The 17650-nt window shown below is 36.9% G+C and overlaps 1 protein-coding gene across 1 annotated transcript; it reads right to left on the bottom strand.

Moving 5' to 3' along the window:
* Positions 1-10081: 10081 nt before the first annotated feature.
* On the bottom strand, positions 10082-10906 carry LOC112993797 (forkhead box protein D3-like). Its single transcript, XM_026117736.1, has one exon. The coding sequence runs from the start codon at positions 10904-10906 to the stop codon at positions 10082-10084; it is 825 nt and encodes a 274-aa protein (XP_025973521.1).
* Between the last annotated feature and the right edge of the window lie 6744 nt (positions 10907-17650).

Raw genomic sequence — 17650 nt, forward strand, 5'->3', positions numbered from 1 at the left:
CACTTCTTTTATACAAAATGGTGGTGTTGGCACTGTTAGGAAAATAGAGATGGTTTGTTTCAAGTATCAGATCATATATTTTGCTGAAAAGCCATTATATTGAATATATTGAACACCTCTCTCCCACACAGTTAAGAAAGTGTATGGTTCTACATAGCAGGTACAACAAACCCATCATTTAGTCTGTCACCGCTTATAAATCACAGAACATAGAAATTCATAAAGGCATATTCAAAACAAATGTCTTCACTCACATAGCCACAGAGGGCCAGACTCTGTCATCACTGGCATATACTGTTCAGTAAAAATATACACACTATTCCTTTTGTAATGGATAAAGATTTGCATGTGGTCTTTGCCTGAAAGAGACAATTCCTAATGTAGACAAGTCTTAAGTATTTTATTAAGATACCATACAGAAATTTGCCATCCTGGAGATAAAGAGATGATGTTTTTCAGAATTGCCGATGCAGTAGTTTTCAGAAAAACTTAATTTGCCTTTAAAAAGCAAAGTTCTGTTTTCTGGTAGAATAAATATTTTGTTTCTTCCTTTAATATTTATCCACTGTAATCTACCATTTAAATCACAGCATAAATTCACAGCAACATCCACTGGTCATATTAGGCTGTATTTTTCGTTTGATCTTTCAAGTGAGAGAATTCTATTGAAGTACAATTAGCAAAATTAATCTTTCCAGTTGCTTTTTGCATATATACATCAAACCGCCATTCCAGGGAGCAATTCACTTGCCTGGCATATTGGATCTTGGAAGCTTATCTTCGCTTTTGTTTGCTAACAGATTACTTTGTTAATTGCAGAAGTTTAGTAAGCACCTTGTTTTTCCAAGAGCATTTCATTCACCTGTTCTTGTTCTATTAGATTTCCTTTGATCATGGAGAAATAAGACTTTGATTTTGGCATTCATACATTTTCTCCTGGCTAATTATTTTAAATGTTTGATGGCAGTTTGTGTGCCCCAAATGTACATAGAGTCATTGCCCTCTTGCAGTGCAAAGAGGAACAGGTTCAGCAGGAGAATTGGCATGCCTAGGGAACATCCCATGATCTGTTGGGTAGTGCATGTTCCTCTAAATCAAGGTTCGAGTCTTCTGGAAATAGAAGGAATGCAACTAAGTGCTTAAAAAATGTTAAAAAACAAATTTTGGTTTTGATTTTAAATAAACATGCACCAAAAAATAGTACTGTTTTCTCAGCTTTAAGATACATCAGACTTACCCAAAGCATTTGTGCTTCTGATGCACAGTAGTCCTCAAGTTAGCTGCTGAATTATTTCCTTATAAGATCATTTAACTTCAAAACTTTGTACTATACAGGTCACATGTTCTGGTGATATTCAGAAGGGAATTGTCACTTTCAGACAACTAATATCAGTCATTCTTCTGTCTATATTTGGATTGCAGGCTCAGGAAAGTGTGATGGCAGTTATTAACTGCTCTCAAGAAATCCACTTGCAAGATGGATTTATTTCTTGATTAATGATGGAGATTATCCAAGTATTAATCCCAGTTTTTTATAATATCACAAACTTGATATCATCCTTGTTCTCTCCACCCTTAAAATTACTATGATTACTCTAATTGTTAGAAAGCTATTATTTGATTCAGATTTGCAGAGTAATTATCAGCTAGTAGCACATCTGCCATTTCTTGCTAAATTTTGGTATGTATTGTTGTATCTCAATTAACAAAAGATCTACGAACTGAAGCATTGCTACATGAATTCTAGTAAGGCTTTCAAGCATGACATAAATTTTGTGCTGATTGATTATGACTCTTACTGTGTGCCATTTAATTTGTTGCATCGCATTTCAGAATTGTTCTGTGAACTCAGTGCTTGATGTTTTATACAATGATTTCTCAGTCTGCCGCAATGCGATGTACATGTAAAGTTTTTAACTGATGGAGCATCCTTTATGACATTATTTTTACTTCTGCTTTGCAGGTTGTGTTCACATTACCTTTTTTTCTTTGATTGTGTCACAGGCTATGGGGATTAAACAGAATTACAGTTTTTAATCTCAGCTTTGAGATGGTACTACTAACATAATGGGATAATTATCTCCACATGTCTAGCTTCTTTTTCATGAATATGAGGAGCAGTGAAGCAGTGAAGGCAGAAAACACACTGGCTATTAATACCACTTGCTATTAATCAGTTATCATTGATTTGTTTTTTATACCAGCAGTACTTCTTATAGACAGTTGTTGAACTTGTTGCAGAATTATCAAGCACTTAAGAATGCCAACATTTTGAGCATTCGTATAGACACGCACGCACACACGCTCACATGCACATATGTATATCTATGTATATACCTCAAATGTCTGTGAGCATTTCTATATTAGACAAAAAAGTTGACTTACTACTAAGCTGTTTGAAATGCATCTTGTTCTGAAAATATACTAATAGTGTGGTTGATGAGCAATGCTGCATTCTTAAAACTGTGAACACTTCTAGATCGTGAAGTTCGGTTTGTGTATGTTTTCTATAAAAATGCTTTCAAGATTTTTTTATAGGATATTACCTGATAAGATCTGTTTCAAAGTATCTGCATGCTTTTCTCAAACCCCTTCTGCAGTCTCTGGATTTAGAACAGTCTCTGCTTAGAGTGGTTTTACTTTACCATTTTTTCATTTTCCATAATTTTACTTACTGGTTTTACCCATAACTATAGCCATGAGACTATTCTTAGGAAGTTGAAAGTAGGAAAGGAAATGAACTTAATTTTTTCAAGGCTAGGAAGACTGGAATATATGCCATTTGGATTGTATTTAATGGCTGCTTTAGTTGCTTATTTGGATACTTTTACTGTACTTAGTATTTACATGTATTACTGTCATACCAGGAGCCCTAGAATGTTGCTTGTCTCTTAGAATTAGTAAATAATTCTGAAAGCTTTGAATAGACTAGATTGTGATTCACAGCTTCACAATTATTATGGAAGAGGAACAAAGAAGGATAATTTTTTTCTTCCCCTGTAGTGGAGCTGTATATCCCAGCTACTGATCTTATGCTATAGAGATATTGCTTTATTTCAGTTGGTGTCCAGGCTGTTTATAACTTGTTGGTTTTTGAAATGACACTCCTCTAGTTATATATTTTGATTTTTAATATGCTTGTTTACAAAACCTGAACTGCATATTCTATTATTAATCTGCTCTGAGCACATATGGTTAAGTCTGATTTGTTTACAGTACAGAAAAACATATATCTGTCAAAATCAACATTAGAAGATCGGAGTATTTGAATTGCTTGGCATAGAATGGCTATGTTGTAGCTCTAATCATTTCTGTTCTAATGTAGGCTTGCCTTGGAATTGGCTTCCACAATAGCCAAATATTCCAAAATTACTTGTTAAATCAGCTTATTTAGGATGAAATTCACTTGTTATCACAATGCTATTTCTTATGTCCAAAATTCTCATATGTCTCTGAAGTTGCTCTTTCAAAGAGGAACCATGTTCTCCTGCACAGATAGAGCTGGACTTGCATAAATCACTACAGGAAGGGCAGGAATCTTGTCGAGCAATCTTCAGTTTCATAGTCCTACAAGACCGTCAAGATCTGTAGCTTCTGTTACAGGGCTGGTGGCCCTCTTTTCCCTTCCCTCCTCCAAGCTGAAAAATCAAGTCCATCTCTCCTAACTGATGGATATAGTTATATATATATATATATGTGTATATATGATTCTGGATTTATTAAGTGTTGTATCTTTACTAAAGTTTTATTTTACACACATTTGGATATCATGAAAGCATGGAAACACTTTCCCAGCAGGCAGATTTATGTCTCTTTTTCTTACTAATGAAAGTTAGTAAATTGGTCTGTTGCAGTTCGTTACTTAAAAAGCAAATGTCTCTTCCTCCAGAATGGAATGAAGATTCCCAAAAAGAAGCCCTTTTAGTTATTTGCTGCTGATTTCCCAGCCTCAGTTCAAGGCTCTGTTCTCAGAGAGAGAACCACAAATTCAAACTCATATGATGTTTTTTCTGGTGCTGAGGATGCCCCCATTACTTTCCTAGTAGAGAGGCAGCCCTAAAGAAATCCAGCAGGCCTGGTGCTTAGTCTTGTTTTTGCCAGATCAGATGGTCATTCTCAGCCCTACCATACCAGACTAATGCTTTGCAAGTGTAAAATAAGCCAGGCCTTGTCTCCAGAGAGCCCAAGTAGGTAAGCAATACGTGCTGAAAATGCAATACTAAAATGAATGTTAAAACAGTTAAATAAAAATGCCACAGAAATTTTTGAAAGCTCCAAAGAGTTTTTTGAAGAGCTGACAGTCCTGTCTGGAGACGAGATTTAACAGAACTTCCCAGGAGCAAGTCCTTTAACTGAGACTTTGTTTGCTGAGCTACCATATTGACTCAAGGCTTTACATATTGTGCTGAGGAATCTGTCAGAGACACAAGAAAATTAGTACAGTATGGTCTTATGATAGAAATAAAGTCCATGAGCCTGAGCTTTACCAATTTTATGCTGTGTTGCTTCTGATGAAATTTATCATTGTTTCCATGGTTGCTGGTAGGAAGTCTCTTTTCCTCTGAAGTCAGGCCCTATGTCATCTCTGTACATGGTTAGGAAATACATCGTATCATACAGTAGTTGTTGAAAATCTTGTTCCAGTATGTTTACATAGGCTTTGACTTATTGCTGAGGTACTAGAAATATTGGGATCCAAAGCTCTGCTTTGATGGCGTTGGCTGGGCCATATCTAAATGGTAACACCGTAGGGTCACAGGAAAACTCAAAGTGAGAAGTTTAGACTGGACCTGGGAGACAGCAAAGTGAACACAAGCACAGACAGAGTAAATACTGGCAGAGGAGCAAAGAGGGGATGAAGTAATTAACACACCTGGCTAGATCCTCAGTTGTACTGGGAACATGTATGGCACAGAGGAGCTACTCGTGGATTTTATATTCAACTTTCTACCTAAGCCCATCCTAAACATAGCCTAGAACAGCCTTAAAGATCACTGGAGAGTGTGGCCTCTAGCTTGTTGCAGACACATACTCTATGCCAAAGTAACACTGGGGCAACGTGGTACGTGAGGCACCGGGGTGGCTCTCAGCTATTCGAGGTGCTCCTTCCAGGGGACCTCTCCTGTGCCTGGATGCACCCAGTCAGTAGTCTGTGCTGGCAGAAAGGGTCAAACTTGGTGCATGGTACAAAAATGTGTCTTTTTACCCATGTCCCCATGAACCATGCCTATACCCTCAATAGCACAGCTGGAATTAAATTTATAAGTAAATTTTACAATTCAGCATATAATATATATTTGGGATGTTACAACTGTTGCATAGTTGTGACACACACAGGCCAGATAATACGAACCTGGGAAGGTCCTGGTTAAAATTACACTTCAAAGAAATTCAAAAGTTTAGGTACAGGAGGGCACATTTAAATCAACCAGCCATAAGTGTATCCTGTAGGGATACTATACTGTCTTTCTCTGGTTGTGGTTGGGGCATTTTCATTTTCATAATCCCATCTTTGAATATGCTAACTCTCAGAGAGGCTTTGAATGTTTCCTTTTTTCTTCCCTTATGGTGTCACTACAGGCCAAACCTGACATAACCTCATGGATCCACATATACAAGCCTTACCACAGCTGGAAGAGGCATTTGTGCTCTGCTTCTCCCCCCAAAGAGGAGAGTCCTCTTCCATGCATTGCTGCAGGGAGCACGAAAACTGGATAAATGTTGGATGAGCATAAATTACTATGCATAGGTTTGGATGGCTGTACAAGTTAGTGGCTTCTTTTTTTCTACACAGCTGTCATTCATGCTCCTGGGCAGTGTTTTTTTTCAATATGAAAGAAGTCATGTCTCAGAGTCAGCAGTTGTTCTGGGCAGCAAATGTATCAGAAATTAAATTGTGTACTAACTTTATGGGCTTTATGAGCTTAGATATATTACTCAACTTTTAAAATAAATATTTGTATTAACTGGTGAAGGTCAACTGCAAAAAGAATCTTAATATCTGCCTTAAAATGATTACCTATAAAGTGTTGTTAATAAAAGGTTCCCATTTTCAGGCCTAGTTTTCTTATTACTTATCATGAAGATACAATTTATTGAAAACTATAGCAAATGTATGATTTCAAACATTTCATTATGTGCAAGTCATTTTCTTTAGTGCAGAAAAGAAGAGAGCAATTGGCACGATTTGTTTGTGAGACCGTATGTGACCTCCATTGCAGCTATTTATGTCATACACTGGCATTTCATCTGTGTACTCCCAAGGAAGATCTGCTCTAAAAAGATGACCTCTGTCTCATTTATGGGCACAACAGAGGTGATAATGGTCAAAAAGCTGAGATTGTGTCTTCCTGACAGCCCCAGTAATGCATTGTCAATATACAAGTTTTGGATACTGTGTTAATGTCACGTTTTCTGTAATTCAGCATTTGTAACTGTTGTTTTCACTTTTAAGACACCACATGTACTGTCTCAACGTTCCCGTACAAGTGTATAATTCACCCATTTAATTTTCAGGAACCTTTCTGTCTTCTCATTAAATGGTAATTTTCTGTATCAGAAATCTAGTGTCCTCTCTAATTGTAGGATGATATTTCAAAATCAGGAAATTATGTATTTTTATATGCTAGATGGATTTGGGGTTTTGGAATTAAGGTAAAATACATAACTTCAATTGTTTCTTATTTCTTTAAAAATTTCACTTCAGGTTGTTTGCAAATTAGTACTTTGACATTTTCATCACAAAATGACATACTAACCCTACCCCTTCAGCTGTGATGAAAAACATTATTAAGATTGCAATGTCAAGCTTTCAGAAGCTTGGGGAAAAAAAATGGAATCTTATCTAAATTGTGCATTCCTAGCTTGGCCCTTACCTCCATTGAAGGCATTCTAATATTGCCTTTAATTATATGAAAGCATCTATTTTTCTTGTATCTAATATGTAAAGTAAACCTGTTCTGTAGATGAATTAGAATTGCGTAATGAAGAAATGTTGGGTTTTGTAGAAGAAGTTGAAAGTTAAGTAATGAACTGGGTTGGGGATTACAGGAAGGAAAAGGATTGTCTGTGTTGAAGCAGTTAAAGTCTGCCTTGAAGAAATGTATTCCACTCTTTCAGCTGCTGCAGTATTGCTAGACAAGTTACTGAAATCAAACTTTTCACAAATGATCACTGATTCGCTTCTTGCTTGAGACTATAGGATCATTGCAAATATTCTGAACACTCAGAGCTGAAAAAAGAGGGCATTAGGAGCTGAGCTTTAAGCATGTAAAATGGTACATAATGATTTCACAAATGTGATGTCCAAAATGAGCGTGTGTATTTGACTTCGGTCTTTCTGAGCCTATGTTTCAAAATGTTCCTCATCTCTCAGCACATTGAAAGTAAGTCATATTGTGATTTTGAAGGATTATAATAAAATAATGAATACTTCAGTTTTCATAGCAGTTTTTAAGCTATACATGGTAAATAAGCCACAGATACCTGCTGAATGATGATGAGAAAAAAAAATAGTTGCTCATTACATGAGTAGAGTCCTCCTTCACTGGGGAATGCAGGTGCTATACAAACAAAGAAAAAGTTAAAACATGTCAGAAAAACCATAAGAAAGTGTATTGACAGCCACATAATCAGACTGGAAATACTTCAGCTGGGAGTTCCCAGACTATGGGATGGGTACCACTAGTGGTATGAAAAGAATTTCGAAGCAATCTTCAAATAAAACCTGAGCATCTGAAAAGAAGAATGTCTTCTCTTGCATGTGAGTTCCTGATACCACCTTTCCACAGGAAGCTAGGACATAGATGCAGAAGCATGTGTACGGTTCGGTATGTGCTACATTTCCACCATGGCTAATGTGGTAAAGTGCAATTCTCTTTCCAGACCAAACTAAATTTGACAGCTCCAGGTTTAAAGAATGTCCTGACAAGCAATAGGTCACATTAGCTCAAGTGCTTTATTACATGCTTCTACTACTCCAGCTTTTCTTTAGCATGGAAAACAAAGTCAAATGGCATTGTATCCTTCTAGGAATATCCTCAGGTGTACTTCACAAGCTTTTGCCAAGTGAGCTAATGGAGCAAGTGAGAACAGTAGTAACTTGTCGTCCTGTGTAATTTTAAAGTAATTTGCTGACAACTGAAGAATGGTGAGCATTAAATTGCACCCCAGGCATTCTGGTACCTAAGCTATTGCAGGCAGAGACTTTTCTCGCCTGCTACAACTCAGATCTGTCCCTGTCTCTCCTTATCCCTAGGTTTCATTCTAATCTGATTATAATTGCCTGTCATTTACAGTTTGCATTCCTTGGACTTCTCATAGCTCCTGCCTCCTCATCCAGGGCGCTCGTGCTCCTCGTCCCGAGCCTGGTTAGCACCTTCCATTGCTCAGTCCAGTCTCCCCACCCAGGCAGCCCCCAGATCCCACCTTCCCCAGGCTTTGCCCAAGTCTCAAGTTTTGTCCACATGCTAGGGCTCTTCGTGAATTAGGCACAGCAGAACCCTTAGAGCTTTTACTACTCAAATCTACATTTTTGGTGAGCAAATATTTCAAAGCAAATTTCTCTAAAAGTTTATAACTTGGCAAGAGCTGGATGTTTTTATAGAAATGTTTGCTGTGCTTTCCTGATTAAAAAATGCATCAGCAAATAAACTTCAAGTGCTGCTCCCATACTATGTGGACATGAGAATGCTTATTTCCACCCTCAGCCTCATGTAGTTCTCAAAATGCTGAAACATTTTAGATGGAATTAAGAAGAATAAATAAATAAATAAATAAGGAAAAATACAAAATCATCAGAAGGCAGATGCTTTAGATAAGTACAGCAAAATGTTAAGCAACTGAAAATAAAGATAGCCATCCAGAAAACTCTAAGCACTCAGTCAATGTAGGGAGCTCCCATGCAATGTAGGATAATTTCTTTCAGTGTGTTTCTCAAACAGCCTTAAGTATAAAACTGTTTTTCTGAGTTTTAAAATACGAAGCTCAATTTAATGTTCTTTTTACAATAGGTTACTGGATAGACATATACATTTAAGAAGTATATTTAAATGAGTACCTGATATTGTCATATATTCTATGACTGTGTAAACACCTATGTAAATACATATGACTGTAAAGTTAAAGCATAGATATAAAGTTAAGCAATAATACTACATTTTACAATGAAATGCGCTTTGCCTAGGTAACATTACCTGAAAAGTGAAAATTTCTTAAGCAGATTATTCTCAACAAATGGATAAACTAGTCGTTAGTCCTGCTGTCACTAACTAATCATTTAAGTAGATTAATTAATATGTCTGTACATTTAAGAATGAGATTTGAACTTTAAAGGCATATTAAAATATTATAATCATATTTCATTTGAAATATTCATCTGAACATTTATTCAAATGGAAGCAAGTATACATTTCATTATTAAATATATATAAATATACGGTGGGTTTTGGATCAGTTCAATGCATCAGAATTAATAGTGTCAAGTAGGTCCTAACCAAAGTGTAAAATACAATGATTAGTGAGACTAACTCACATAGTATTTCTAACAATTTGGTGCGTGATAAGTAGCATTTCAAAGACATTCACAGCTGACAATGGAAACATATTAATGCTTCCTACTCTATATAATACAAATGTAAATATGTGGGCGTACATGTTTGAGTATATAGTTATACATACATATACATGTGTATTAATTTGAATCTAATAGAACACTAATATACAGTAATATGATTAAGATAGGGCAATTTGAAAAGAATTTCATTGGGCAATCAGTCATAATGGATTTGCTCTTATACCAAATAATCTATGTGCTGCAACTGACGAGCAGAATTATTAAAATTAGTTTTCATTGTTATCATTTCAAAGCTAATACTTTTAGGTAATAATCATTGCTAATCACTGGCTTACGTAAGTAAGTACTGTCTTTTGCTGTCTTGAAGCATACACAAACATACAAAACCATACAATATATATTAACATACTGCATCTAGACAGAGTCCCAAATAGAGCTTCCTGCAAAGTTACAGCGCTTCAAGTGCAGGAGACATTCTTTCTAGTACTTACAGATGTGTCTGAATGCTTAAGTTCGCTGCTGCTTGTGAGAAGAGAAAAAAAGTGAATTAGGGAATGTCTGTTGAATATTTAGAAAAATATTCTGCTGCATAGCTGAAGTAGCAGGAGATCCATAAAACCGGTCCACAGGAATGCTCTGTGGTTCATCAGACTGTAGTAGAGGTGAAGACATCCCCATGATTAAATCATAATTTACATTCCATTTTTGGCATTCATTCACAAACTGCAGTCTGTCAGCATACAGCATTTTCCACAAAGGATCTAACAAATAATGCATTTGATAAAGAGAATTTGGTGCTGGGTAGGAAGGATAGTGTCCCCAAGGCATGAAATAATTCATAGCAAGGCAAGGCTCTAGCTCCTTCTGACGCCCTCGCTTTCGTGACTTTCGGTGTTGCCTGAAGTCTCCATGAACAAAGTCATTTAAGTTTGATGGGTGGATACTCCAGTAATTTCCTTTGCCATCCTCACATCTTCCCACTTTGATGAAACAATCATTTAGTGAAAGATTGTGCCTTACGCTATTTCTCCAACCTCGACCTTTGTTCTTGTAGAACGGAAAATTATCTTCGATGTATTTGTAAATGGCAGCTAAATTCAGTTTATTCGCAGGGGAGGAGAGAATTGCCTTTGCAATTAAGGCTATGTAAGATAGAGGTGGTTTTTCCAAAAATCTTCCTTCATCCACACTCACAGAAAGACTGTTTTTGATGCATGAAGGAGAATTAGGACTTCTAGGTGGAATACTGCGAATCAGTTTTCCTTCTTCTCCTCCTCCACCTGCGCAGATTTCTGGAATTGCTTCACTGTTTTCAGAAATATCTTCGGTCATTATAGCAGCATGAAGTCTAGCCTTTATTTTAAGCATCCTGATATTTTACTGTAAGTACTCAGTTGAATAATTGGTCCATTGAACATAAACTGCAGGTGAAATGGAAGTTGGACTCTAAATGTGCTGCTGTAATGTAGATTCCTATTTTATACTCTGTTAAGTCAACATCCTTAACAATGAAAACTGAACTGCCTATGTTTACAAAAGTCAAGGTACAAGTCCTAGCTGAATGAAGAAAATACAAAATAATTATACTACGTTAAGTATGAGGATAAACAGACCGTGACGTTAGCCTCTCACTTCATTATAATCTGAGAAAACACCCTTCAGTGTTCCCCACTGAAACGTAATGATTAATGAAAAAATGATGTGGTTAGATAGCATTGTGAAAGGATTAGACCTTTCACTGATATGCAGAACAAATTCAGATCAACATGTTGGTTCCTGTGTTCTACACTTAGTCAAACATGTTGTATTTAGTACAATAAACATTTGTTTAATGCACTAAAAGAAAGTACTGTGTGGAATGAAACTTGCTATCAAATTTTGTAGCTGCAGGGTACTTATTCTTGGTGAAATTGAATTAAAGCACAAGTAAAACAAATTGCTCCCCAATTTTTTTTCTTAACTTTTTGATCCCAATTGTGCAACTAGTTTTCAAGCTGAGTATGCGTGTGACCAGTCCTGCTGGCCCAAGAAACTACTTGAGGGAATGAGTACCACTCAGAGCGAGTGAGCACTGTACCCTGGGACCCTCAAAGCATGAGCTGTGATATTGCCTTCAGAGTTTGAACGTCTGATACTGCTAAGGACAAGATGATCATCTCATCTGTTTAGTCAAAGGAGCTAATTAACTATGTTTTCATATGTTCTGAAGTAAAACAAAATTAAATGGTAGAAGTTTCAAAAGAGAAACTTGATCTTCAGAGGAATAATTCTCTTCGATTACTGTATTGTCTTCTTCTGGGTCATTTTTTATGGTCAAGTATGTATTGCCAAAAGAGATTAATTCTTCAAAACATCAACAGCATGAAGGTTCAGTCTTTTGAGGCTGAAGTTGATGCTGTTGTTCAGGCTCTGTGGGACTCTGAAAGAAACCCTGTTCATTTCCTTCTCATGCTAACTTCGGCACACAGAGGGATAGAGAGAGAGACACTACAAGTCCTATTAAGCTAATCCCTTGTCCTCTGATATTGGAGTTCACATCCTAGCTGATGATCATCTTGACTGGGCAGCTTCAGGATTTTTCCCAGGATGGATTATGAGTCTTTCGAATCCACCAGCCCATCTTTCAGTTAGTCCCCAGAGTGTCCCTCAGAGTATCCCCAGAAAAGACTCCTGATGTACCATTCACTTTGGTAGGTTGTTCGTTATCTAGCGTTTCTGTATTGAGGCAGAATTGTCAGCTACGTGCTTGCAAGATTTAATAGACAAGTTTTTCACTAATCATGTGAAGGGGTGTACCTAGTATCTTAATTGAGAAGCCTTGGGTTATTCAAAAAACCTAGTGATGTCATGATGAGCTAGCAACTGTTTCTTCTGGGCCTGAGGTCTCAGAATGTCTTCTTTTGATATTTATCTGCCCCATCCCTACTAGGAATTCTTTACCTGGCACATCCCAAAGTTGCCATCATCTTTCCATTACACTGGTGGCTATTCACAATCTTCTGGTGGTTACAAACACAATTCTTTCTCTCCCTCTCTTATTTGCAGCTGAACAGTTCCCAAATTACAGCCGAAATTGTTGAGATTAGCTCTAAAGTGTGCGATCTGGCACTTTCAGCTATTTACTACATTTTATCCCATTTCTGTTGTTGTAATTGTAAGGCAGATCATGCCTAAAAGGATTTCTGAAATGATAACATCAGAAATCTGATTTAGATTCCAGACACTGGATTTGACAATAGTTGGAGATTTTTTTGTCCTTATGGAACACTCTACCTTCCAGCTGTAGACCAGAGAACAAATGCAACTCACTTATGACAGGGATTATATATTCCTTTCTCCATGTCTCTGACAAAGATGTGCAGAATGAACCACATATTCCACTAATTTAGTCCTGACTTTGTAAATGGAGAGGATTTTATATAGGGACTAGGCATAGACACTTGACTTTGACTGAGGGACTACAATAGCCAAATTAAATCAAGAATAAGCAAAAACATACTATTAAGGTTTTCAGTTTTGAGGGCATGCTTTCAGAAACTGAGGGAAATGGTTAATAAGTGGAGCCAAACTGAAGAGTTCAAAAATTTAAATGTAGTAAAGGCTTCACATGCCTGTAAGTCAAAGCACAAAAGTTGAACTTGAATCCTAAGCAAGAAGAAAAAATGTGAAGGAAAGGGCTCCATGCTTGAACAGATGAATAATCACTTCAGAAAGGATATTATCAGAAAAGGTAGATTCTACAAGGAGTGAAACATAAAAGATAGTCAAAAAGAGCTATATCTTGAAGGGCTGAAAGCCCTGATCTCAAAGATATTTTTTTTTTTTTGGGTATGCTCTCAAACAAAATATTCACCCCATACTTCTAGGTATCTTGCTTTCTCCTTCTCTCTTCAGGCCATTTCTGGAACTAACTTTTTTTCCCTCTGAGTCCTATCTTTAAAGATGAAAGGGTAAAAATCTCTTCGCTCTTTCTCCAAATTGAGGTTCCTTCTACAAAATCGAAAGCAAAAGTCGTGTTTTATGCTTATTCTTTGTAAGAGTCTTCTTGTCACTACCTGAAATGTCTGCAAAGCGTTAACACTGCAGTGAGAATCACTTTCACTTGCTCGATGTCCAGTTTTGTCTGAAATGAAAAATCAGAGGCAAACACTATAACAAAGAAAAGGACAGCTTTGGTATCAGCTAGACTAGCCATATTGTTTTTCACTGAGATTTGTAAGTACATAAAATATTTGGAAAATACGTTATAATAATGTAGTCTCTGTTTTGAATTTTGACTGTGCAAAAATTGTCTTTTCCTCTGTCACTGTTTTGCTGTCTGTCCTCAATTTAAGTTAAAAAGAGCTTTGTCATTGACTCCATGATAAGCAGAATATCCCCTTACAATAATACTGTTTTTTTTTTAAGTACAAAGACTGCAGTTATTACTCCTGGCACTGTGAAACTAGTGCAGTTTTAGAGAGTAAGCTGGTTGCTTCTCTGGGTCACAAAAAATTAATAATGATAATGACCAGTTTGCAATCATAGGATCAAGTTTTTGTAAAACTTTCTGAAAGTACATACAATCTGTAAGTGAGAGCAGAAGACAACTGAGGGCAGCCTTTGTCCTCAGTCCTTATTACTGATATTTAACTTAAATCATGTGGTATTTAGAGGGAATATCTTGTTCAGTGAAATGCTATGATTTTTTGCTTACTTCCACATAGTTTAAGAAGGCATTGCTATTTCAAAATACCACCTCCCCTATGCCAACAATGTTTTTTCTAAAGGATATAACCTTTAAAATCCTTCCTCCACCTCTTGTTCACCACTTGTGATCATCTATACAAGGAGAAAGTGTTTTTACTGCTTATCCTAATAGATTTATTGAATAGCAGTGAAGTAAGTAATATATCTCATACTCTCAGCTAAAGTAGTGCAGTTTTCTAGGGCACTAGGGAATACACTATTAGGAAGCCAAGTGGAACCAGATTTTATACTGCTCATCTTTAGTCCATGCTTAAGAAATAATTGTTTTTCAGTTGACACAGGTATATTCTCTCTCCTTCCAGATGAGGCCAAGAAAGATCAGTCAGCCAGCCCTGATAATAGATATGCCAAAAACCAGAGGCACCTGCAAGTATTTTTTAATTAAAAGGCTACTTGGTATGCTTTTGATGTTCTACTGTGTGTTTAATTAAGTCCCAAGCCTGCTGCCTCCATGACGTTCTCTCCAGGAACATTTACTTTACTGTTCACAAGAGCAGCTACTCCACATAGAGCTGTGTTTTTTCTATGCATTCTTCCTGTTCTACTTCATTTCCACTATTGCTTAAAAAGTGTTTAAGAACACCTAGAAAGTGTTTGTCTTGATTCAATATTTGAATTTGGAGCATCCAAAACTATTAAGGAAGATGAGGTTTTAGAAAAGAAGTCCTTAGGGAAGTTGTCCCATGAAGATGTTCTCAAATTACCTGTTGCTGGTAGAGTCTAAAAGGAAATACTTATTCTGTTGCCTGATTTAGGTATTTTTGGGCGCCTTCTTGCAAGATGCAGAAAACAAATGACACTACCTCTATATACACTGTGTAAAGATAAAATCTTTTCTCTTTCTTATGTTGTTAATTTCTTATACAATGTTTTTCTGTTTCTTATTTTAACTGACCATGCTAAGTACATACTGCTTCTCTTACTAGATAATAGTGCAAGATTGAAGACTTTATCACTCAATGGTGGCACTTAGGCTAAAATCCTAACTAACCCTTTGGATCCTTAATCCCACATTTCTTTAAATCCAGGATAGAAGCAAAGAAGTTGAATTCAATGAATGGCAAGACAGTTACAGATGCACAGATGCACAGTTACAGATGCACACAATGTCAGTCAACTAAAGTCACTCACATTTTTTGATTTTGAAAAAAAAATTGGCCTAGAATATACCTTTCTTTTCAGAATATCCTGCAACTCATCATTCCTTCATAGCATCCCTTCTCATGGCATGTAGTGATTTGTTTGATGGCTTAGTCAGTGTTTAACCCAATACCTGCTGAAGCTAATGGAAAGACTCTCTTTGACTGAACTGGTACTGGACTGGGCCTAGTCAAAGCACTATTTGATTTTGGTAAGCTTTGAGAAAACAAAAGTTACAACAAAAAATAATCGCTAGCAAAATCCTCTTTAACCAGGCTTTAAACTGTCTTCATACAGTCTAACAAGAGACTAGTTTCTACAGTTTTTGTTTTTCTGCTTTTCTACTTCCATTTTCAGCTAGCAATGAACCAATTCTAAAAACACAGCTTGGTCTGAGACAAGCCCTTTGCTCTTCCAACTGTGCTCAGAGGCATCACTGCCTTTCTGCCTGAACCCTCGCACCAGCTGGACTCCTAGAGCTCACTGGGGAGTTAGCTTCCCATTTGCATGTCTCTGCAGGTTTTTATAAAGACATATACAGAATAAAAAAGGGAAATGGCTTGTAACAGAAATAGGTGCTACCATTATGGTAACAGCATCATAAATAAGTTCTCCTTGTTTACATAATTACTAGAGTAGTAGTTTCTTGGGTTATGTTGGCACAAGAAATTGAGTTGCCATTAGAACAAGAAGCCTCATTTCCCAAACTGCACCTAATTCACACAGTACAAAGCCAAAATGTGGATACAGCAAATTAGCGCTGCAGCTATGTGCAGAGTGGTAAGCAGGGGCAGGCAGAAGTGATGCTTCTGGAGTATCACTGAGTGAGAGCGACTCTGGACTTTCCCAAGCTCCTCTGGAGATCTCATTCTGTTTTCTTAAGCAGGTATCAGCTTATAGCTGGATAGCACTACCATCTCTCTTTAGACAGGAGATCTTTAATGCTTTTACTTTTGGCTTTTGTTGAAAATATAGTATTTGACAGTACTGATTCAAAATCAGCAATATCCCAGGGTTATGCAGTTTATGAGAGAAAGCTATTTTATAAATCTCTCCTTATATGCTTTTACCTCAAAGGATGGTAGTAATAGGAAAGTATGGATGTTTTTATGATGATGGATGAGACAGCTTTTGAGAGGTTAAAGTGGAGAAGCAATGGAAAGACCTGGAGATGTCATCATGGTGTGGGAGACTGCCTTATCGGAAAAGGGAGTTCATGGGGACGACTTAGTTTATTTACCCTGTTGTCTGATAATAGACATACCCAGGTCAGCTTTAAAAGAAAGCACTAGTGGCATGGGAACATCAAAAGAAAGGATTCAACTCAGCCTGCAAGACCTGAGCCGTTTGAAATTCTGAATGAAGAGCTAGGTTTCTAGCCTGCACTGAGATTTGTGATGATGCCAGTACTGCCATCAGTTTCTGATGTGGCTAATTCAAAGTAAGTCCTGCTATATTTATTAGCTTATACTGCATCATTAGATTATAAGCTTAGCCTTTGAGAGAGATACAGGGGAAACAGAAGAGGATAGCTAATATGAAGGAAAAATGTGACATTTTAAGTTCACAGTCTTTGTCCCATGAATGCTGCATCCTTCCACGTGTGGGATGCTGTCAAAGTAAAAGCCAAATGCCAAGTGATTAAGTTGATTGAGATGCCACGGTTTCATTTCACATCATGGGAAGCTATGCTCAAAGGTTGAAAACCCTTTAAACAGTGCAGTGTGTTTCTTCCCTGTTTACAGCTGTGTGGCACAAGGTTTGTGTTTCAGGGTTAGCTGCACAAGTTAATTCTGTGCCTTGCTTTTCTCTCCATTTGTCTGAATAATACTAAATGCAGACTAGCAATGGATGAATTCATAATATAATTAGTGGCAAATTCAGTCATATTTACAGAGGTGCCTTACAAGTTCATCTCCAGTGTACTCACTTCAGTGTTTTATCTCATTCCTGGTTGATTTAAGTTGTGATGGCTTATCCCTAGCTAGAATAAATTGGCATAGCCCTAGGATCTGGCCCAGTGAGTAAGCACAGTATAAAGCAGGGGCAGAATGTGACATTGCACTGTTATATCAGAAAACACTATAAATAATGGCCTTGAAAATGAGCACAGGAATCATTCACCACATAGAAACTATTTAGCTGATAAAGTATACATCCTAATAGAAGATTATTACCTCCTTATTT

The sequence above is a fragment of the Dromaius novaehollandiae genome, chromosome 1 (assembly GCF_036370855.1).
Source record: "Dromaius novaehollandiae isolate bDroNov1 chromosome 1, bDroNov1.hap1, whole genome shotgun sequence".
NCBI lineage: Eukaryota > Metazoa > Chordata > Aves > Casuariiformes > Dromaiidae > Dromaius > Dromaius novaehollandiae.